Here is a 25,013-nt window from a genome sequence, read left to right as displayed (position 1 = left end):
TGAATCAGAATGTTTCGTTCTTTCAAATTTTCAAACTTTCAGAAAACTTTTATAAAAAAAAAAAAAAAAATTGGTTAAAGCCATCTTGTTAATTCTGAGGTTTACGAAATAACTAATATGCCGAATTGACAAAAAAAACTAATTTGAAACTAATTGCACGGGTCTAGTCAGCACACAATAGAACACCAGGCAAGATTAATGTACCAACATCGGATTGTTAGTACAGTGGCTCTGGCCTGTTAGTTTTTTTCGTTGAGCCCGCTGGGTTGAACGAAAAGAAAAAAAAAAAAAAAAAAATTAATAATATAGCAGTGTGTACTAGGCTTTAGTTTAAGTACATGAATGAGCCTGTGATCAACGGTTGTATTTTATCAAGACAAAGCCTATGTGCTGTTCAAACATTCAGAATTCCATATGTCTGGTATATAGTGAAAGGGGCAGATGAAGATTTGTGAAGGTAGTAGTACTGTAAAGAGACAGAATGAGTAATATGGTTTTATAATCATTGCTGCTTAAGTACAGGGCATTTATAGAATGGGGCTTTCCCATAGGATATACCCAGAGCTATCTTGATTAGGTGAAACATTTGCAGTTAGAGTTTGTGTCAGTTAATAAACCCCTTCAGTTACTACTTACTAGGATGCGCTAGAAAAAAAATTAAGGGAATTCAAGGGACATTTGCAGTAAAAACAAGTAATCCATCGAGGGGGCCGATTGCACATTGACAACAACAGCTTACTCCTTTACAAGGACCCCCCTTTAAAGTTCAACTTTTTTAGATGGCCAATGGAGTGTCTCATACACCAAGTGAAGAATCCCATAGCTACTAATTGGAAGTCATCTTGTACTGTTTGATTTTAGCAGAGTAAATTCTGATTGGTTGCCATCAAATACATCTGTGCAGCTATGATTGGCATACTATGCTGTAGCCTGGGATAGGTTTTGACTATGTTAAACCAGAAGGTTGGCATACACATACATAGAGCAGTAACGATGATTAAAATGGATCCACCCTGCTTTTTACAAAATTCTGGTCCCAAACTGAACTACACCAGACCTTACTCCGGCCTATGAACACTAGAGCGCCTACATTATTTGAAATTTGAAACACTGTACCCAAGTCAATCTATCAGCCTGCCCATAGATGGATCAAATCTCAGCTGGTCTCTGCTAAATTTTGATCCATGTATGGCTAGCTTTAGCGGTTTTATTTAAGACCAGATTATTCAGGTTTATAACACTGCTTAGTAGAAATGGTATCCGCATCTTGAAGTGCTACCATGCTGAAGCCATGTAGAGTGTATATCTGCTATAAAACACTGAGCTTAGACAGAAGGACCCTTTTCTAACCCATACCTAGACAACGCCAAGCATACCCTACAGAGTAGATCTGGCTCCTAAAATAACTTTTCAAAATGCGAAGGGACTAATCAGTCGCATTTTTTGAAAGAACAACCCCCTCAGCTTAAACATTGTAGTCCCCCCCCACTGTTTTGCCTTTGTAGAGAAAGAGAAAAGGGGTTATGATACACTAGATTACCAAAAGTATTGGGGGCACCTGCCTTTACACGTACATGAACTTTAATGGCATCCCAGTCTTAGTCCATAGGGTTCAATATTGGCCCACCCTTTGTAGCTATAACAGCTTTAACTCTTCTGGGAAGGCTGTCCACAAGGTTTAGGAGTGTGTCTATGGGAATGATTGACCATTCTTCCAGAAGCGCAATTGTGAGGTCAGGCACGGATGTTGGACGAGAAAGCTTGGCTCACAGTCTCCTCTCCAATTCATCCCAAAGGTGTTCTATCAGGTTAAGGTCAGGACTCCATGCAGGCCAAGCAAGTTCCTCCATCCCAACCTTGCTTATTCAGGTCTTTATGGACCTTGTTTGCGCAAAGGGTGGACTCAATACTGAACCCTATGGACTAAGGACTGGGATGCCATTAACCACTTCCCGCCAGCTGGCCTTCATATGACGTCCTTGACTTTGTGCAGCTACAGGCATCATTCAGATATCAGCTTTTTCAGCTGGCGATTCCCTACACTACAAGAATGATCATAGCAACTGTTCCACCGCTTGATCATTGTTAATGGCGGCAAGAGGGGACATTCCCCCCTCCCGCCACCCTCCGGTGCTTCTACCGACTCATCGCTTTCAACGGTGAGTTGGAGACAGGATCCGCTGGCCCCGGATGTTTACCATAGAGCTTTCTGGTGGACCAGATGGTCGCCGGAGTCTCTGATTGTTTGGAGGCCGGGCGCGATGTTATGATGATATCACGCTCAGCCTCTGCATTCAAACAAACGGTGCCGCCTCGGCTGGAAAGCCAAGATTTTTTTTGGCTTTCAGGATTTCCAACCTAGAGGTGAGATGTGGGGGGTCGCAGAAGCGAATGCATATGCAAGTCCCACCCACATATGAAAACGGTGTTAAAACCACACGTGAGGTATCGCCATGAACGTTAGAGCGAGAGCAATAATTCTAGACCTCCTCTAACTCAAAAAAATGTAACCAGTAAAAAATTTTTTAAAGCGTCGCCTATGGGAGGTTTTAAAGCGGAGGTCCATCGGAAATTTTTTTTTAAAAACCAGCAGCCACAAATACTGCAGCTGCTGACTTTTAATATATGGATACTTACCTGTCCAGGGAGCCTGCCATGTCAGCAGCCAAAGCCGATCTGTCCGTCAGCTCTCGGCTGCTGCCACCGCCATCATCGGTAAGGGAATCAAGAAGTGAAGCCACACGGCTTCACTTCCTGGTTCCCTACTGCGCATGGGCGAGTTGCGCCCTCGCTGGTCCCTGCTGTCTTCTGTCTCCCAGAAAACAGCGGGGGGAGGACAGAGTAGGCGCCGGAAGTGGCGTAGGTCACCATGAACGCCGCAGTGATCTATGCCAGGAAGTGGGAGAAAATACCTGTATTAGACAGGTATCTGCTCCCTCCTCCCCCCTGAAAAGGTGTCAAATGTGACACCAGAGGGGGGGGGGTGGAAGAGGATTCCAAAAAGTGGACGTTCCATTTTGGGTGGAACTTCACTTTAAGTACCGAAGTTCGGCGCCCTTCCACGAGCATGTGCAATTTTGAAGCGTGACATGTTAAGTATCTATTTACTCAGTGTAACTTCATCTTTCACATTATGCAAAAAAAAAAAAAAAAAATTTGGCTAACCTTATGGTTTTGTTTTTTTTAAAGCACAGGACCTCCCCCCCCCCCCCCCCAAAAAAAAAAAAAAAAAAAAAAAAAAAAACCCACACACAACAAAAAAACAAAACAAAAAACAAAACCAAACCATATATAATTTTTGGGGCTTCTATGCAATTTTCTAGCAATAAAATAAATAAATAATATAAAGATGATTTTTTTACATGTAGGAGAGAAATGGCAGAATTGGCCTGGGTGGCAAGTGGTTAAAGTGCATGTATATAGGCAGGTGTCCCAATACTTTTGGTAATATAGTGTAGTCATTTAAAAAGAAAAACAAAAAAGGGGGAAGAAAAGCAAAAAAGGATTCTGTTGCCTTTCAATCACTATTTTCAGAATGTGATCAAGGTGGTAGATATGCTAGAAGCTACCATCAATAAATCAGACCTTTACCAGTGTCCGCCTGTATTCTTGACATGTGAATCAAAAACTCCTTTCAAAAAAACAAAAAACAAAAAACAAAAAAAACAAAAAAAAGAAACTTAGAATACAAACACACACACAGTGCAAAATCCCAAAAAAGTTATTTTGTATAAAATCCCTAGGTGCAAAGTGCTGTCAGAAAGCTGTGCATAAACACCAATTTCCATAAAGTCACTGTGGTGCTAATATACAAACATCTAGTGCAATCTTCAATGGTTTAACACGGTGCCACCTCCAATCCCTATGCGGATCCTTCCCCAACTCTGAGAACTCTTTAGATTCCAAGATCATAAAAATCAAGAGAGATAACAGAAGACATTGCATAGTTCCCTTTATTAAAATAAAAATCAAATAAAACCAATGCACTCATTCAGCAGTGCTATCCCAGCACCAATTTTGCAGTTTTTGTAAAAGAGCTTCATCTGCCCTCTGCACAAAGTAGAAAAGTCAGAACATCTGTCCAGTTTTGGTTGCCATCCTTGATGGGCCGATTTCTTTTTACTTCCTGTCCCAAGGACAAGAAAATACGAGGATGGCACTGGGACAGGAAGCCACAGTTAGTTTGGATGGAGGGTTAAGACTACAGTCAGGTTTTTATCAAATATACTGTTTGAAGTAAATGTCTGATTATCGGTCAAGCTTACTTGATGCATTCATGCCTTCTTCCTTTTAAAGTACAATAGGATTAAGAAAGCATGTTGCAATTGGCTGTGCACAAAAATGCATTCAGATAATCAATCCACAGAAAGCGTTCATCTATAATTGCAACAGCAATTTAATCCTGAAAATGTTTACAAATATGTAGTAACTTCCATGGCAAAATACAAATCAGAATCTGAAACTGTACTTGTGAAAACTATCTGAAGAGCTCTTGGGGTCCCAGACTCATCCCCTTGGCACTTGGTTACCAGAGACTTAATAATTCTCTGGAGAGACATAAGTAATTTCAACTAAAGTTGCATTTTCTGACATTTGGAATGGGTTGCATGGTTCATTTTCAGTATAAGCTATTCCTGAGCTCCTGGTCTCGCATGATAAATTCAGTCTCTTCAATGTTTTTTTATCCTCTTCCACTGAGGATTCCTGATCCGGTATGATCACAAATTGAAACTCTTCAATCATCTTCCTCTGTGGATCCATCCTCGTCATCTTCTTTCTCAAAGAATTCTTTAAATATAATGACTATTCATTACGGTTTCTCAACCCTTCATTCTCAGTTTCATTAGCTCTATAACTTATGAGAGAGAATGGAGGGTCGAGAGACATGGTCCTGTAAAAGAAACACGAACCTGTTCAGGGCTTCATTTGTGCACACATTCCATTAAGGTGGTGGGGAAAGGATATTGGCACTCCTTCTGCCAGTAGTTGTAGACCTGCTACATCATACCCCCCTCCACAGCTCTTTTAGAACAAAGAAAAAAACAAAAAAACAAAAAAAAAAAAAAAAAAAACCACACTGAAAAAGCCCAAGAATCTACACTTCAAGTGATGACCAAATACCTCTTGTTCTTGAGGTCATACAGCTCTGGGGATAAAATCAGGATGGTGTGAAATTGAGATGACAATCTTGCCAATAGTCCTAGTTAGGCCAAAGTCACACAATTTGATTTTGTGACATCTTGTCCACGAGCAAGACATTGTCAGGTGCCAATCCTTTGCTATGCATGAAATCCAGAGCCCAGGTCAACTGTATTACTCAGCATTTTACCATTTCTTCAAGAATTCCCACCTGAAAATATAAGACATTTAAAAAATCACAACCTATATACATAGTTTAGGTGAATTGAAGTTAATAGTTCTAAAGGAATTTTTTTTATGCAGACTTGTAGCTTTAATGAAAAAGGTCAGTTCACCCAAAACTGAAATGTGCATGGGTTGAATCTGGGATTCAGGATCTGGGCTGCTTTGCAAAACCACTGCACAGAGCAGGCAAGTATAACTTTTTTTTTTTTTCTTTAAAAAAAACAAAAAAAACATACACTCAATAAAATAAGCACTTATCGTCTAAAAGTAATGCAGTCATTTAGACTCCATTCACACCTGAGCGTAGTGATTTACTGGCATATTTTGGTTATTTTTTTTAAAAGTGGTTTTGCAGCTTTTTAAAGCATTTTAGAAGTGTATTACAAGAGTCTTACAGCTTCAGGCATTTTTGTTTAGCCAATAGGAAGCATTAGGGTGAGGAGAGGGAGAGGAAATTAGGGGTGGAGATCTTCTATTTGAGTGTAAGGCCCGGTTCACACTTGTGCGATGCCAGACATTGCATGTAATTCGCAGCGCACTGCTGTTCACATTACATGCGATGTCTGTGCGGTGTGATTTCAGCCATACAGACAATATGGCTGATATCGCACCAAATTCGGTCCAAACACGCACAGGACCCTTTTTTCTGTTCGGACCAGAATCAGATCGCATGCGTGTTCACACACATGCGATCCGATTCATGTCCGAACTGTCAGTTCGCAGTGCGATACGCGAGCTAAACTGGGGGTGTTGTTAACAATGTATTGACACTCCCCAGCAGTTCGCATATGGCAGTGTGAACTGACATGCGAGTCGGTGCGATGCAGGAACCTGCAGTGGATTCGTAGGGTTCTCGCATCGCACCAGTGTGAACCGGGCCTTAAACACAAAGTTAGGCATTTCTATTGAAGTCTATGGGGCAAAAAAAAAAAAATTATTGCAATCTGCCAAAAGAAGCTCATATGTGAAAAGAGGCCATTGAAATTAATGGGTTCTGGTTTGTTGAGCGTTTAAGAGCTACACGCTACAAGCAGAAAAAAAATCTCAGGTGGGAAAGGGGCCTAAAAGGTTTCTCCCCCCTCCCCCTTCTTCTTTCATTTAGACACATTGAGAACAATAGTGGAGTTGTTGGCAGTAGCTATTTTCCTGGGGAAAATAGATATATAAATTTATATCTATCTCTAACTTGATCAACTGATGTCAGCAACCATTTTAAATGTTGGTTTTCATCTTCTTGTCTCCAGTTTTAATAAAAGACTCACTTAACCAAATGCATAAACAGCTCACCTGAGGCTCATGTAGGCTTCTGGCCATAGCTATTTTCTGGGTCATGATGAAATAGTCCAGGGTGTCAAAGATTGGGTAGAAGGTGATGCCTCGGTTGTTATACAGAGAAATGGGCATGAAGAGATCCTTTAGAAATGCTTTTACCTTGTGCCTGTCCTTTCTCACCAATTTCATGGACATTGTTTTACCTAAACACAAATGAGAGATATCAGCCGTCAAATTCTAAACCGTATTGGTTCAGCAGGGACTGACCCCAGATTCGAACTATGTATGGGCAGGCCAATTGTACCCAAGTTAATCAACCATGCTTTGCAGGAAAGAAAAACCATCTACGGCTGACTTTACATCACACAAGGATTTCATTGTTCATAATAAACAAACACTTGGCTCTTCCTTTGTATTATACTGTGCTAGAAACATGGAGAGAAACGGATTGCCTAAAGATGAAATAAGTTATTTTTCATTCCTTTTGATTAAAAAAAAAAAAAAAAAAAAACCACACACACACACACACACACACACACCAGAAAGCGGGTTTTTTTGCAAACTGTTTCGATGTGATTTAGAACAGTCTTCGTTTTCTATAGGAATCTATTGTATTCTTCATTTTCAAACCAGCCCCATATCATTGAGAGAAAGTTTCCTATTAAAAAAACTTCAGCTTTTTTTGGGTGAAATTTATTTATATTTTTTAAGTTTAAAAGTTTAAGCTGACATTTTAGAATCTTTGGTTTTCTATCAAATCTTCATTAAAGACATGTTTAGTACAGTGTTAATTTTGACAAATTTCGTTTTAGTCTTGACTAAAATACCATCTGCAATTGTTTTAGTACTCTAAAATTTAATGGGTTTAGTTCAATTGTAATGCATGTAAACATTTCTTTAGAATCGCCAAAATAATATACACCTGGAGTAAAAATTCAACATATTTATAGTATTAAGGGTTGAACATGCACTACAGATACAAAATTTAGCCGTTGCGATATATAAAATGTCTTTTTAAATAAAAGCAATTTTCATAAATACCGTATTTATCTGCGTATAACACGTACTTTTTTCCCCTTAAAATCAGGGGAAAATCGCGGGTGCGTGTTATACGCCGATCCCCTGCGATCCTGAGCTTCAACATCGCCGACCACAATTTGAAAATGGCGCCGCCGGCGCCAAAATACACAGAGCCGGTCCTTGGCTCTTCTCGGCCACTTTCTGCTTCACTCGAGCGCCGCCCGAACCTAGCCGAGTATACTCGGCTAGGTTCGGATAGCTCCGCTCACAGTCATGCCCATCCCGGGCGGGACTACGAGTGGAGCCGAAAGTGAACGAGAGCCGCTGAGAAGAGCCGAGGACCGGCTCTGTATTTCGGCGCTGGCGGTGCCATTTTCAAATCGCGGTCGGCAATTTGGAAGCTCAGGATCGCAGGGGGATCACAGGATCGCAGGGGAGCGGCACCATTTTCAAACTGCGAGCTGCAAGGCTGCACTGGGGCAAGGCTGCAATGGACACTGACAAGGCTGCACTGGGGCAAGGCTGCAATGATGGGCATTTAAATGTAAGTTTTTTTCCCCTTCAACTTCCCTCCTAAAAGTTTATTTTTCCTTAAAATTCCCTCCTAAACTTGGGGTGCGTGTTATACACCGATAAATACGGTATTTCTTTTTGACAAGCAGAAGTACAACTTGAAAATATAAAAACGCACCCTATAAAATCTATTGAAACAACTACATTTTAAAAGAAAAGCCTTTCATGTTTTTTTTTCCTTTTTAGCAGCTTAGTAGATACCCCCCTACATATTCTTATGTGGTAGTGCAGTGTTAATTTTGATGTCAAATTTCAATTTGGTTTTAGTCATAGTCTTGACTAAAATGCCATTTTAGTTTTATTCGTGTCAACGAAATTGTTTTAGGTCGACAAAATGAACACAGGTTTAGTATAGGAGGTGTCCATAATGGTCATGACAAAGCATGCTAAGCTTTCTACTTATGGCTAGTACACATGGGCTGAATGTTGGGTGGCATCGGTTGGTTCAATAGAAACCAGCCAATATTCGGCCCGTGTGTACAGCAGCCAGGTCAGACAAAAGCCAGCCCTTCATCTGGATTCAGTCAAAGGTCATGACCAAAAAAAAGTCCAACAACCAACTCCTGATCCTGGAGTGTTCTGACAGGGGTTTGGGAGGGGCTGTCAGAACACAATAGCTCAGCAGGGGAGATCTCTGTACCAATATTGAATTGTTAGTACAGCAGCTCTGCCCTGAGCTGTAGTTTTTTTTTTTCATTCAAACTAGTAGGGTGTACTGGCTTTAGGCTGCCAAAGAGAGTGCTGGCTGTTTCTTTAAGACAGGAGTCCAACCACCGGGTCGTGGAATCTCTGTGGCGGGCCGAGCGGCATGAGAGAGCCAGGCGGGTTGGCTGGCAGATGAGAGAAGCGGTAGGATGAGCGACCAGAGAGATGACATCTCTCACCGCCTGCCCTGCATAGCCACAGTTCTGCCCTCACTGTGCAGCCATGAGCAGCAGAGAGATTACATCATCTCTCACTGCCCGCACTTACTCTGGGAGCCATGTGATGAAAAGCTGGGGAGAGAGACTGCCAGATCTGCTGTCACCAATTTGCCTTTTAAAAGTGACAAGCTGCATCTGGTATTTTTTGGTGGCAGGCAACAGTGGGAAGCTTCAGTTGGTGGCTAGGTGACCTGACACTCAGGGCTCCCACTGATTCTGCATTATGGCAAATTGAACCATTTCATTTTATATTACAATGTAATAATAGAAATAATGCACTTCAATCATCTTAGCACCAAATCAACCATGGTGCCGTGATGATTGAAGCTCCAACACCAGCCATTGCCTGCAAAGAACTGCATGGCACCCCCCCCCCCAATGGTATGTCTTAAGTAAAACAAATTTTTTTCTTCTTGTACTAAATGGGTGGGGGAGGAGGAATTTCAAAACTTACCAATAAGATGGTATATTCAACAGATTAAAATACGTGAAAGCTATAATTGCTTGTACCGTGGCCCGAACTCTGATGTATTGATCTTGAGAATTTCTCAGCGTACACAGTTGTTAATGTAGATCCCATTGTAGGGTGCAAGGTGGATATCTTTTGTTACCTTTGAAATAACACATTTTCCAATGTCAATGAAAATAGAAAAACACACGCACACACACAAAGCCCTTCATGGATGGATGTGAACCACATAAACACACCACAAGATTTACAACATAAAATGGACCTAAAGTGTGCCCTGGTCTGTATACCAAAAAAGGGGGCATAACCATAATAAGTAATAGGTGTGTGTGGAGATAAATGAATTGAGAAATGCCCCGAAACAGGGAATGGGAGGGTATCATGCACAGGAACCGACAAAGACCACAGTTGAAAACGGGCCGACTTTGTAGCGTGTGACAACGAAGAGCAAGAACGTACGAATTAATTGGCTCAGGGTTTGTGCTCGACAAACTGAGCCATGAATTTGTGGTTTGCACGAGGCTATACAAGACTACGCACGGAGACTTTAACAAATGGACTCGTAAGTTCCATTCCTGGGCCTCGATGATACGGGGTACCTAAACAACGATACGTGAAATGAAGAAATGACATACCAATCCTACCTGTGACAGTTGAGCAAGACGCAATCTAAAAAAAAAAAAAAAAAAAAATATATCATGAACGGAGAACCAAAAGCCTCTGGAAGTTCAGACACACACACATACAACTCACGAACACCAAATGAGTCCGCCTAGTGACGAGATTAGAGATATTTCCATTTGGAATACCTGTCAAAGAATACCCAAATTAGCTTTGTATTGCCTGAGAGCAGAATTTGTGTCAAATGAAAAATTAGTACTTTAATACACTAGTAACACATTTCCATTTTTTTTTATTTTACTAAATAGATTATAATGCAGTGATCTGCAATGACTACAGATGTGTTAAGTAGTGTCTGCCTGGAAGAGAACAGGAAGGTGTTCTTTAGGTGTAAAAACAAACTATGTATTGTCATGGAAGCTGTGAGCACCTGACTATCTCTAAAAACAAGTGTCAAAAAAGGAGATGGTGGACACACCAATGATCAGAATAGCTGGGCCAGGCACAGACATGTGATATAAACAAAGATAAGTGGGCATAGCCATTTTGGAAAAATGGATTTTCATTCTACATTTATATAATAAAACAATATATCAGCTACATGCACCCAGTCAAGTCACACATTTCATCATGGGCCCACTTCTAGATTTCCTATCCCTTAACCGCTTCCAGACTGCCCACCCTACATATACTGCGGCAATGAGCGGGTCCGGCGGCCGACGCCACGACACGCCGTTCACAGGAGACACGGACCAGTGGTGTCACTGGTCCCCAAAAAATTATCACTTTGTGGCAGACAAATCTGACCGTATGTCGCATTCCTGCTAAAAAAAAAAAAAAAAAAAAAAAAGGCCATAAATCTAACCCATAGTTTGGTTTGCACAAAAGTTATTGCGTCTACAATCAATAAACGTTTATTGGGATTTTACTACCAAAAATATGTAGCAGTATACATATTGGCCTAAACTGATGAAGAAATTTTATTTAATTTTTTTATTTAAAAATGTTTTATTTGGAATGTTTTATAGCAGAAGGAATATTGTTTATTGAAAATTGCTGTTTGTTTATAGCGCAAAAAATAAAAAACGGAGGTGATCAAATACCACCAAAAGAAAGCTCTATTTGTGGTAAAACAAATATTATTATAATATTATTTGAGTACAGCATCGTGCAATTGTCAGTTAAAGCAACAGCGCCGTATTACAAAAAAATGGCCTGGTCAGGAAGTGGGCAAAAACTTCCGGTCTGAAGTGGTTAATCAGAAAGTCTTTGTGATTTCACTTTTAACTTACCCCCAGCCAAAATGTTGCTTTAAGTTTTGAATAGAGTGCCAGGTTTTTACTTCTGTCTGACTATCATTGGGCAGATTTGCCCTTACTTCCCATCTCTTCTGTCATGAGTTCTAACCCTTCCCTGCTCTACTAAAAACTAAACACATTTTGATAGAAGTTGGGCTTAATCACGGATGATGTTCCCATGCCGTGAGTTCATTTTTTCTGTGACTATTGTCAATCAAAAAAATGAGGAGTTTGCGTGAAAATGGCTAAGTCTAGGTACACAAAAGCCTGGATTTAGCCATTACACTGTAAATGTAAAGGCAATTTTATCATTTTATTAAGAAGGCATAATTGGTTGAAAATTAGCCTGTTTTTGCATCTTTGAACTGTTCACTCAGAATACCAAATGGCTGATATATAGTGACAGGGGCAGATATAGTTTTATATGGACATTAGCAATATCTCACGGTTTTACAGTCCCATTGGCACACAATAAATATAACACAGTTGTGCTCATAAGTTTACACACCCTGGCAGAATTTATGATTTCTTGGCCACTTTTCAGAGAATATTAATGATAACAATCGCAAAATGGCCTGGTCATGGGGGGGGGGTAAAACCTTCCTGAGTTGAACTGGTTAAGCATAATTAACATCACTGCTCCTGAAAAAAAATAATTCAAAAACATTTTTGCATTGATACATGTCCTCCAGGGCAGTATTCAGGCCCCCATACCCCTTGTAAGGCCCATTACTTGCATGGAAGCCTTCGAAAATTGGCACTTTTGATTTTTCCCGTTTGGCTCTAATAGACTTCAATGGGGTTCGCTGTTTGGGTTAAAACATTTTCCCGGTTTGGGAGTTCTGCTGCAAACCAAGCAGGGGGGTGTTCGGCCCATGTCTACTGTATAGTCACAAATTCTTTATTTTGCCATATTCATAAAGAGTATCCACAATGTAACCTATAACAAAAATTCAAAAGTTTTCCTTTACTAAACGATAAAAAAAAAAAAAAAAAAAAAAAAAAGGAAGTAGTATTTGTATACGCACACACACTTTAAAAAAAACTCTAAAATGAAATTCTCAGCTGAGCCAGCACTCCCACAAGTCAGAGTGAATAATAAAATTATCCTGCAAGAAAATTATCAGCCCTAAACTGAATTGTGGGATGATGATGATGATGATGATGGATGATGATGGATGATGATTTTGCCGCCACCCCCCCCCCCCCCCCCCCCAATAATACAGCACCAGCTGCAACTGGATTTTACTGTATAACAAATCAAAAAAGGTTGCTAAAAAAAAAAAAAAAAAAAAAAAAAACACATCTTAGCCATCACATATTTTATGTGGATCAAGTATCAGGATACACTTTTAAATGCAATAGAGAGGGAAAAAAAAAAATAGTCTAAGGCCCTGTTCACACACCGCATCCAATTCGCAGGACATTTTAAAATGCATTCATTTGAATGCATCTGGTTCACATATGTGCGTTGCATTCGCACTGCACATTGCCCAAAAAACGTGTGCGTTTTTCTTGGCATTGCGGTGCAAATTACAAGCACATTATCTTCTATGGGAACACATCTGATTCGCAGATGCATTCCGATCTGAACACAAATTCTCTCCTTCTCCTCCCCCTCTCCCTGCTCACTGATCCGCAGCTACAACGGAGAGAGGAACCGCTGTTTTTTTCTCTTTGCAGAGAAAACGGAGCTGGAATTCGCACCACACATATATGAACCCAGCCTAAAGCTTTATGCAAACTGGTACTGTAGAGGAAGTCAGTTATTGGTTGGAAACCACCACTTTCGATTTAAATATCTTCTTTTCTTTCTGGGAACTAATAAAATCCATTTTACCACCATAGCATCACTCCCAATAAGTTGTACTACAGAAATCTATGCAGTATCAGTGGTGGGATTAGCCTGTGTACTGCTCACTTTAGTTTTTGGGGCAGTTCACACCACATGCAGTCCAGTGCAGTTTTTTTTCTGCATTAAAAACGGTTGGAAAGTAGGTCACATGGCTTTCAATGGCAAAGTTTACACCAGTGCAGTCAGTTCCAGAAAACAAAAAAAACACCCACACCACACAAAGCAAAGCATCTGCAATGCATCAAAAAGGCACCGGAACGCCCATGCAAAGACGCACCCGAAACGGATCTGGAGTGCATTTTTGTGGTGCGAACTGGCCCTTACAGTTGCATAGGTTTTATTATGCCAAAATAAAATGATAAGCAACAAAAAGGTAATGCAAAAGAAAAAAAAAAAAAAAAAAAAAAGCACACCGTGTGGGGCTCCCAGCTGCATCATTCATAGAATTCTGTGAATGGGAAAACTACAATTACAGAAGCTTTTCCGGCTGTTGGCTTATATTTCTCCATGAACTACCATGGCGCTGTTGAGTGCTGTGGTAGTTCATTGATTCTGTCATTGTAAAACTGCCTGCACAGGTATGGGCAGACAGCTTACACTGACAGTCTGCATGACATCAGTGACCTGCTGATCACTGGTGCAATGCTTTCCATGATAAAATATACATTTTATATATAGCCATTTAACCAGAAAAAAGTGCATTATTTTTTGTTTATAAGGGTGAACTTATCCTTTAAAAAAAATTAGCATTGGGTGCTAATTTAGAGCGTTAGGGCACCAGTCACAATGAATGAAAGCAGATGCATAAGAAAAAAAAAAAAAAAAGAGAAGGGGAGGCATGGACATGCATTATTGTAACGTGCCTCTAACATGCGTTGTTGCAACACACAAATCTGAAGGAGTCCTGTAAGTTTTATTCATACATCAGAATCTCAAAATTGAAACATTTAAAAGCATTGGTCAATGTTATGCATATTTTATATACACACACACACTGTACATGCCATCATATACAGTGAGTGAGCCATTGCTCAGTTTGAATCTCTACAGTTCTGCTGTATGAGTTTTATTTGTTTAAAGTAGAACTAAAAAGGCAAAAAACATTTTTTTACATTTTGGATAGTGTAGTGTTGGGTTATATCCCTTATGTCAGTTTTTTGCCATCCGTGTCCCACTATGGAGATTTTCCTTAATTACCTGTATCATAGTCAACACAGGAAGTTAAGGAAATGGGTATGTCACCACCCAAATGGTGGCCTAGCTTAGAAAATGTTGGTTCCTAAACCTACGCAATAATGCTTTGTAGTATTAAAATCCAGCTAAACTGACCTCTATCTTTGTTTGTGAGAGCAATTTATCAGTTCCCACCCCATGTCTGCCTATATTCCTGCTGCAGGCTTAGATATATGGTAGATGGGCAGAGATATTGCCAATATACAAAAATGATGTGCTAAAGGCTAGAGTGGCAATGCACTGGAGTAAGCGGCTCTTTAATGGATGATCAGGTCAGAGCTTGCCTACTGCTCCAGATCCGTCTCCTCTAAGGATGAGCTCAGGCATGTTCACAAGCCGCACATGCCGAGCCCGCCAGGAAATCGGCACTGCACATCGCTAATCACAGGCAGTGAGACACTGTCCCGATGTGCGGCTGCAGAGATCGGGAAATGTCTCACTGCTTGTGATTAGCGCTGTGCAGTGCCGACTTCCTGGTGGGCTCGGCCCGTACGGCTTGTGAACATGCCTGAGCTCATCCTTAGTCTCCTCTATTCCCAAAGACCAGCAAACATGCTGGTACATGTAGTTATATGGCTTTTATATGCAGAGTTCTTTTGTTACCCGTTATCCTACAAAACTTGGGCTCTTCCTGTTGAGTCAACACTTCCCTATGGAGCCATCACTGAACCAACTAGCATGTTCCTCCCTTGTAGCTGTGATACTGGGGATTACCTCATTCCACATGTGGATAATCCAATTCATCTGTCAAGTTCTTGTTATAGCATCCCGAGGTCGCTCCTCTAAGAATGAGTTATGTTAAAACCTTCCCAGTGCCTTGTTTGATGTCTCTACCTTGGGCATCTCCTGCTGACTGCCCTGTCAGCCCAGCATTCCATAATGAGCGTCATACACCTCTGTTGGCAGTAGAGAGTACCCAGGGGGCCACCACCATCCAGGGAGTAGCCCTAAGGGAGTACTGTCTCTTCTAATCCCAAAGACCAGCAGGAATACTGGTATGTGGAGCACCACGGCTTTATCTTGCAAGGCTCTACTGTTACCTGTTATCCCACAGGCCTTGAGTCCAAGACTGATTTCTCACCTGCTGTTGAGTCAATTAGTTATATGCCAAGCCCAGCTAGACCATCTCTTTATTTAAAGTGGAACTCTCTCAATCAGCATTAACTCTTTTTAATCCTTATGCTTCTAGCTTTGGTAAATAGGAAGGTATATAATTTACTTTTTTTTTACATTTCTTCAGTTTCTTTTTTATTTCTGGTCTAGGCCAAAATGATGTCACACGTCCCAAGAGTCATTTTTTCCCTTTTTTCTGAAGGAGAGGTTTTCTCAGCTAAGCACACCCTCCTACCTGCATACCTGAGCTAAGGGCAGATGAATTCCAGGAACTAAATGCTACATGAATTATCTGCCCTTATTCAAGATGGTCATGGCTTGAAAAGCTTGGGGGGTATTTTCAAAGTGATTTCTTAAAAGAAAAAGAAAGAAATAAAGCATGGGGATATGAATGCTGCAGATCTGTCTCCTCTGAACCCAAAGATCAGCAGGCATGCTGGTACATATCGTTCCATGGCTTTGTAAGGTTCTACTGTTACTGTACCAAGACTTGTGTTCAAGACAAGTTAACCACCTGCTGTTGATTCAATTAGCTACATAGCCAGACCATCTCACTTTCTATGTAAGCTGGGCCCATACCCTCCTTCCCCTATAGCAGGGATATGCAATTAGCGGACCTCCAGCTGTTGCAAAACTACAAGTCCTATCATGCCTCTGCCTCTGGGTGTCATGCTTGTGGCTGTCAGAGTCTTGCTATGCCTCATGGGATTTGTAGTTCTGCAACAGCTGGAGGTCCGCTAATTGCATATCTCTGCCCTATAGCAAGCCATTGTGCTGCAAGTTTGAAAATTACTTGTTAAGCTATAGACTTGCCAGGCTTCACAAGTTTGTTGCACGATTGCAGCAAGTCCACATTGCATAACTGCAGATCCACGTTCTTTGCAAACATTCTGCAAGTCTCCTGCAAGTTCTGGTTCAGTTATGTTGTGCAATAGTCATCCCACCACAGGGGTCACTGTAGCTGAATTTTCATGCTGTAGACTTTCAGAGCTCTTTGTGTAGAATCACCACTGAAACGTTGCTCTTGCTTGAGACTTGCCACACAAATTTGCTACAAATTGAAAAAGTGTCAGCTAGAACTTGTGCTTCAAGTGCTCTGCAAGTGTATAACTTGCCAATAAGAATGTGCAGCAAGTTAACAGACTTACAATTTAACACTGCCACATATTTGTGGCAAGTTATCCTTGCTATCTGGGTTGCTACATATTTGTCTCCCCTACTCCCAAAGCCAGTAGCCATGCTAGTATATTTGGTCCCATGCCTTTAACATGCAAGGTTCTGGAATTGCCTGTTATCCTACAAGACTTGTGCTTAAGACTGGTTAACCACCTGCTATTGATTCAATTAACTACACCCCTGGCCTAGCCAGACCGTTTCCCTCTTCTATTTAAGATGCACTTATTCCCTCTGACTTTGTCTAAACAGTAGCTAGTGTTATTAGCCCCAGGTCTCTTAGTGGATTTGTATTTGTAAGAAGATGTCCATTGTCCCCCAATGGATAATTTGCCTCACGACCCAAAAGCACCTAGCGTCCATGGTGTTGGTGTGTTTTCATGCACACCTGCCAGCCTGGGCTGTACTCCCTACTGTCCTGTAGGGATGGGCTAATGGTTTGGCCCAAGCATGAGTTTGTGCTGAACATTTGGCCGTTCGCTGAACACCTGAATTTGCAGGATGTATGCCAGGTGTTTTCCCCGACGAACACCCTGCAATGCACTGAGTGCTGCACAGTGCATTCTGTGTTCAATGCTTTGGCCATTCAGGGTGCAGTGTAAGCTGGTTGTTAAGGAACGGGGCCGGAAAGCCGGCAGCAGCGTCCTTAACAACTGATGAGTCATCAGCTGTCAATGGGTTTCCCCGCTGACATCTGAATAATAACATTTTTTTTAAAAGTGCCGGTTAAAAAATAAAGAACAAAACAACATTATATGTAAGTGATTGGCCATCGAAGGGGTATGGGAGTCTGGGTACTGCCCAGGGGACATTTATCAATAAAAGAAAATTTATAAAAAAAATATTTTTTTCAGAAGAAGTAATTTTAATGATGCTTAAAGTGCAAAAATGAAAATGAAAAATTCCTTTAAATATCGTGCCTGGAGGTACCCCTTAACCACTTGCCGACCAGCCACCGCAGTTGTACTTATGTAACGTTGCTTCACCCTGTGGCCACTAGGGGGGCGCGCGCCCCCGCTGCTCACCCCCAGAGCCGATGCGAGTGCCCGGCGGTCACGATCACCGCTGGGCTCCCGCGATAGCGGCTGACACATTGAGAACCGGGATCTGTGTGTGTAAACACACAGTTTCCGGTTCTCTGAGGGGAGAAGAGACAGATCGTCTGTTCATACAGAGTATGAACAGCGATCTGTCATCTCCCCTACACAGTCCCCTCCCCCTTCAGCTAGAATCACCTCCCAGGGAACACAATCCCTTGATCGCCCCCTAGTGTTAACCCCTTCCCTGCCAGAGACATTTTTACAGTAATCAATGCATTTTTATAGCACTGATCGCTGTAAAAATGCCAATGGTTCCAAAAATGTGTCAAAATTGTCCGATGTGTCCGCCATAATGTCGCAGTCCCGATAAAAATCGCAGATTGCCGCCATTACTAGTAAAAAAAAAATAATAAAAATGCCATAAAACTATCCCCTATTTTGTAGACGCTATAACTTTTGTACAAACCAATCAATATACGCTTATTGAGATTTTTTTACCAAGTATACCAAATATGTAGAAGAATACATATTGGCCTAAACTGAGGAAAAAAATAGTTTTTTTATATATTTTTGGGGGATATTTATTATAGCAAAACGTTAAAAATATTGCGTTTTTTTCAAAATTGTTGTTCTTATTTTGTTTATAGCGCAAAAAATAGAAACCGCAGAGGTGATGAAATACCACCAAAAGAAAGCTCTATTTGTGGGAAAAAAAGGACACCAATTTTGTTTGAGTGCAATGTTGCACGACCGCGCAATTGTCAGTTGCAGTGCCGAATCGCAAAAAGCGCTCTTGTCAGGAAGGGGGTAAAATCTTCCGGGGCTGAAGCGGTTAATGTGACTGTAAAGTGGTGCATTTGTAGCATATACAGAACATGCTACAGCAAAACTGACATTTCTAAAGAAAAAAATTTAATTTAAAATAACTCACGGTTATAATTCCAGCACCCGGCTATTCAAAATTTAAAAATAAAACGGCGTGTGGTCTCCCCCATAATACATACCAGACTCTTATCCCAGCATGCAGCCTGGCAGGTCAGGATGGGAGACGACGACGAGCAAGTGCCCCTCCTTGAACCATACCAGGCCACATGTCCTCAACATGGGGAAGGGGTTGGTGCTTTGTCCCCATGGGGACAAAGGCCTATTCCCAACCACCCTGGGCTGTGGTTGTCGGGGCCTGGGGGTGGGGGGCTTATCGGAGTCTGGAAGTCCCCTTTAATGAATACCCTTATGCCTAATAATAATTATATCATGGTTTTGTGTCCCCTCTATAAAGGGAGAGGGGGTAAGGGGGTTTAACCTGTTTGTCCTGATGGCTTTTGTCTTCAAAACAAAGTAATAGGTAATCAATAATTTTTAGTTGTCATCAGAACAGTAGGCGAGGGGTAATCTTCCAATGTGGACAACTGTCCCATAACTCTGTATAGATTTTCTCCCATTTCCTGTTCCAGCTTCAAGATGAGAAGTAAGGAAAATCTGTAAGACTGTATCCAACAGTGTTTTAATCATCCCTTACTTTATGCAAAATTATCCAAGACTGTGACTAGTAGTAGAATACATTATTTTCCTTTCTAACTTGGCCAGCAATAACTTGGTGTAAGTTTTTTTTTGTAATTTATAGACTGTATTAATTCCATAAAAACAGTTTCTATGTATTTTCAGGATCCATAGGATGATATTAGAAAAAGTGCTGGAGTGTCATCAGCTTTGCTTTACTTACCCATGGCTGGATGATTGAGTGAAGAGATCCAGTAGGTGCCAATTCCTGGCTGAACAAATAGTAGTGTGAGCTTTCCAGAAAGCTGGAATGAGCAGAGAGAAAGCCTTCATGGTCAGTAAGATAGAGTGGCATACGCATGTCATGCAGAAAGTTTTCTGATCCTTTTTCAACATTTTTAGGGCAACAAGTCTACCTATTAAAGTAAAAAGTTGATTATAATGAGATATGAGCATCCAAGGCTCTGGATGATGTCCGGTACATGAACCCATGAATTTTCCATAGATTGGATGGGTTTTTTTTCACAATGTAGACATCTTCTCTGGGCCCTTGCTAGCAGTGAGCTAGGTGGCTTCCTTTACAGCTACAGTGTCTTGCAAAAGTATTCACCCACCTTGGCTTTTTACCCATTTTGTTACATTACAGCCTTTAGTTCAATGTTTTTCTAATCTGAATTATATGTGTAGCGCTGGTAGATTTACAATCTACCGCAGATTAGGTAAATTTAGTAAATTGTGTGTTATGAAGGTTAAAAGTTCGCCTCTGTTTCAGCTTGGCTGACGTGTGTGCTTCCATGCTGACTAATGGTAACAGCGACACCTACCAGTCAGTGTTGGAAGGGCAATGTGTCGAAGTGTATAGATGCTCCTCTGTCTTGGAGACAAGCTCGGTGGAGGTGGTCCTCCGAGTTGCATTCTGGGAAGGGGGTATTTATGGGACAGACGCCATGTTCTAAGTTAGTTTTTTCAGCCTACCTGCTGGCCCTCCTGGCCGACAGGTATGCATTAAGGAGCTACCTCGTGGTCCTCCGATCGGGAGGCCCACGATCCTGCGGCGCAGGGGTGGGTCCAGAGGCTTGTCTGGGGCCTACCACTGCGGCCGAGGAATGGTCCTGAGCTGTCAGTCCTGTGTGACGAAGCTGGACAGCCGAGGAGATCCCAGGGGAGGACCCGTCTTGGAGAGATCGCGCAGCGTGCGGGTCTATAGAGGGGCCTGGTGACTCGGTTGCAGGACGTATCCAAAAGAAGTAATTATACAGCATAGTGTCGCCGGTTCGGCTTAAAAGGTATTGTGACTGACTGTTCACTGCAGAAGATCTGATACATCCTGTGGCAGAGGATCGTGCAGATTTACCCCCCCCAAACAAGTCTGTGGCAGAGACTTTAGATTCGTGCTGCGTACTGGCTGCTAGACCGGTGAGAGAGGCCTATCCAGACGAGCAAAGAGTGTATCCCATGAGGGGAATGCATTCCACATAATTATCTGGATTCTACGGGGACATTTGTTGCTAAGATCTCTTTCCTGCTACTTCCTAAAGTTTGACTGTTTAATAAAGCATTGAAAACGTACTCCAGTGTTGGTGCATGTGTCGTCCAGCAGTAAACTCAATGGAACCCCTAGACCCGGTGCTGGTGAAACAGAGGGAAGCAAAGCGAAGGTAACAGACCCGCTTAAACCAGCAGCTCCACCGTGAGTTAGTGCTACATATGTGATGGATCAGAACACAATAGTTTAAGTTGGTGAAGTAAAATTAGAAAAATATATACGTAAAACTATTTTTCAGAAATAAAAAACTGATAATTGGTATGTGCGTATGTATTCACCCCCCTTGTTATGAAGCCCATAAAAAGCTCTGGTGCAACCAATTACCTTAAGAAGACACATAATTAGTGAAATGATGTCCACCTGTGTGCAATCTAAGTGTCACATGATCTGTCATTACATATACACACCTTTTTGAAAGGCCCCAGAGGCTGCAACACCTAAGCAAGAGGCACCATTAACCAAACACTGCAATGAAGACCAAGGAACTCGCCAAACAAGTAAGGGACAATGTTGTTGAGAAGTACAAGTCAGGGTTAGGTTCTAAAAAAATATCCAAATCTTTGATGATCCCTAAGAGCACCATCAAATCTATCATAACCAAATGGAAAGAACATGGCACAACAGCAAACCAGCCAAGAGACGGCCGCACACCAAAACTCATGGACCAGGCAAGGAAGGCATTAATCAGAGAGGCAGCACAGAGACCTAAGGTAACCCTGGTGGAGCTGCAGAGTTCCACAGCAGAGACTCGGGGTATATGTACATAGGACGACAATAAGCCGTAAGCTCCATAGAGTTGGGCTTTATGGAAGAGTGGCCAGAAGAAAGCCATTACTTTCAGCAAAAAATAAAATTGCATGTTTTGAGTTTGCGAAAAGGCATGTGGGAGACTCCCAAAATGTATGGAGGAAGGTGCTCTGGTCTGATGAGACTAAAATTTAACTTTTTGGCCATCAAAGAAAACGCTATGTGTGACACAAACCCAACACATCACATCACCCAAAGAACAGCATCCCCACAGTGAAACATGGTGGTGGCAGCATCATGCTGTGAGGATGTTTTTCAGCAGTCGGGACTAGGAAATTGGTCAGAGTTAAGGGAAAGATGGATGGTGCTAAATACAGGGATATTCTTGAGCAAAATCTGTACCACTCTGTGTGTGATTTGAGGCTAGGACGGAGGTTCACCTTCCAGCAGGACAATGACCTCAAACACACTGCTAAAGCAACACTTGAGTGGTTTAAGGGGAAACATGTAAATGTGTTGGAATGGCCTAGTCAAAGCCCAAACCTCAATCCAATAGAAAAGCTGTGGTCAGACTTAAAGATTGCTGTTCACAAGCGCAAGCCATCCAACTTGAAGGAGCTGGAGCAGTTTTGCGAAGAGGAATAGGCAAAAACCCCAGTGGTAAGATGTGGCAAGCTCATAGAAAGTGACTTGGAGCTGTGATAGCCGCAAAAGGTGGCTCTACAAAGTATTGACTTTAGGGGGGTGAATAGTTGTTATGCACATTGACTTTTTCTGTTGTTGTGTCCTATTTGTTGTGTGCTTCACAATAAAAAAAAAAATACATCTTCAAAGTTGTGGGCAAGTTCTGTAAATTAAATGATACAAATCCTCAAACAATCCATGTTAATTCCAGGCAACAAAACATGAAAAATGCCAAGGGGGTGAATACTTTTGCAAGGCACTGTAGGTCTAATGTTCCCTGAACACGCCAAGTATCTGGGTTGTGGATAGGTGCCCATCACATTTGATGGTCAAATCTGTTAAATACTAAGCTGCTTATGTGGCCCACTGTAACTATAGTATGTATGGCCAACTTAAATCAAATCTGTCAATTGCCAGGCTATCATACTGACCCTTCCAATTAAAATTTTGGGAATCCCTAACCTGGAACAAGTATGCAGATAAGGACTTTGTAAAATATTAAGGCTTATGCTTTAGCATTACAGCCAATATCTAGCACGCTCAAGGAGAGATTAAATACAGTGGTCTTCGTGTCTTTCTCGTGGCAGGTTTATGTTAAAACATGAAAAATTACCGATTCAAGAAATTGATCAGACAGGTTGGTTTAGCCTTTTATTTTCTGTGGGAACAGTTCTAGCTGGCTTAGACTGGACATGATTGGACGCTCCATTCACTCCTATGGAGCAGTGGATGTCAGCGGTGACATGTCCGCTGACATCCGCCTCTATCCAATCTGATCCTGTCTGTGAAACTCAGACGAATGGTGACCCTATTTTCCATTCGTCTGGTGGATCGGTCAGGCGGTCCATTTTCATCTGATCTCCCCATAGAGGAGAGTGGGGCTCTGACAGCTCCATCTCAGCACAGTGAGCAGAGATGGACTTGTTAGCCGCCTGCTTAGTGGGAATCAGCGGATCGATCTCCCGCTGAACAAAGCGGTTTCCGCCGGGCGGATCGCCCATGTGAAAGGACCCTTAGGTACAGTAAATTTGCTGGAAGCAAGTGGCAATGCGCTTGAGTAATCAAATTTTTTCATGGATGACTGGGTCAACCTAGTGCTGACTGTCACAGCTTTGCTTCAGATCTGTCTCTACTATTCCCAAAGACCAGCAGGCATGCTGGTACATGTAGTTCCTTGGCTTTAACTTGCAGGGTTCTGCTATTACCAGTTATCCCATAAGACTTGTAGTCATGACTGGTTAACCACCTGTTGTTGATTTAATTAGTTATGTGCCCAGCCAGTGCATCTCCAATTCTATTGAGGCTGGGCTCATTCCCTATTTCAGCAATAATTTGGAAAATTTAGGCCCCTTTCACCTAACAAGCCCGCTCGGATCCGCCTGTCTGTTTTTCAAGCGGATCCAAGCGGGCCATCCATTGACTCCTATGGGGAGATGGATGTCAGCGGAGATGTGTCCGCTGACACCCATCTGACATCTGATCTGCTAAAAACAGACCTTCGCCATCCATCTTGGCGGATCGGATGAGATCTGATGAAAATGGACATGCTGTCTGTTTTCGTCCGATCTCTCCATAGGAATCAGCGGCACTCTAACAGGCCCCTCCCTGCTCCAGTGAGCGGAGACGGACCTGTGATCTGCCCCGTGTGGAAGGGGCCTTAGGGAAGATAGGAGATCTAACTAATTTTAAATTTCACCTCTCTTAAAACTTTGACTACACTTATGCCCAATAAAGTAAATGTAAAGCCAAATACAGCCACTAAATAATAGTAATTGTTGTTACAGAACATACTGTAGATATAGTTAAGGGTATGTCTGAGGGCTAAAAATATATTTTAACTTATACAGTTTTCCTAATAAGGGGTTTTAAGAGCCTTAAATGTCAATATTGGCCCCAGTCATTTCAAATTGCACTGCATTTGGCATCAACTAAAAGTTGCCCACAATGAGAGCAAGTGCTTTAGGTTGGGTTCACACTGAAGCACGGAACGGCTCACAGCAGGGGTCCAGTGCGTCCCTGTTCACAGTTTCAGGTCCGATTTGAGTCCGAATGTTTGACTGAATTCAGACTTGAAACAGACTAGAAGATGCACAGGACTCGCAATTCGCACCAGAACCGCTTTGGAGATGTGTGAACCGGCTCCACAGAGAGCCGGTCACAATCTCCTGACATGTGAATTGGATGCTGGGAAATCCGCAACAGTGTGAACTCAGACTTATGTGAAATGTAGAAATGCTCAATAACCCCCCTAACCTCCTATTAAAAATTAAAATTTGTGCCTATGCAAATTATATTTAAGCTAAGCAGAGCAAAACCACTCATTTAAAGCTGTAGTGAACTAAAAAAAAAAAAAATCAAGTGATTGAGCTTAAAATAATGTTAACAAATGTATGTCCCTATACCTACCAAGATCTTACAATTGACTGTTTTCTCACAACAGATCAGTTATACATTTTTAGGGTTTAGGTTTCCTTCATATATGTTGGTGGTATAAAGATAAGCTGCCAAGATAAAATGTGAAAGGTGCCATTGCTAAATAAATAGTATTATACAGGAATTCTATAGTGCCAACAGTTTGTCCA

The 25,013-nt window shown here is 41.8% G+C and overlaps 1 protein-coding gene across 1 annotated transcript in view; it reads right to left on the bottom strand.

Moving 5' to 3' along the window:
- Positions 1-394: 394 nt before the first annotated feature.
- LOC141141173 (serine/threonine-protein kinase SBK1-like) overlaps positions 395-25,013 on the bottom strand; it is a 28,938-nt gene continuing 4,319 nt past the window's right edge. The window contains exons 4-6 of the mRNA XM_073628875.1: positions 6,652-6,839; positions 5,330-5,350; positions 395-466 (exon numbers count right to left, since the gene is read on the bottom strand). Of these exons, the coding sequence (XP_073484976.1) occupies positions 395-466; positions 5,330-5,350; positions 6,652-6,839 (281 nt within the window). The remainder of the gene's footprint in view (positions 467-5,329; positions 5,351-6,651; positions 6,840-25,013) is intronic.

This window comes from Aquarana catesbeiana, linkage group LG04 (assembly GCF_042186555.1).
Source record: "Aquarana catesbeiana isolate 2022-GZ linkage group LG04, ASM4218655v1, whole genome shotgun sequence".
Lineage (NCBI taxonomy): Eukaryota > Metazoa > Chordata > Amphibia > Anura > Ranidae > Aquarana > Aquarana catesbeiana.
Note: the sequence above shows the minus strand (reverse complement) of the source record. Positions and strands in the feature narration are given on the sequence as shown.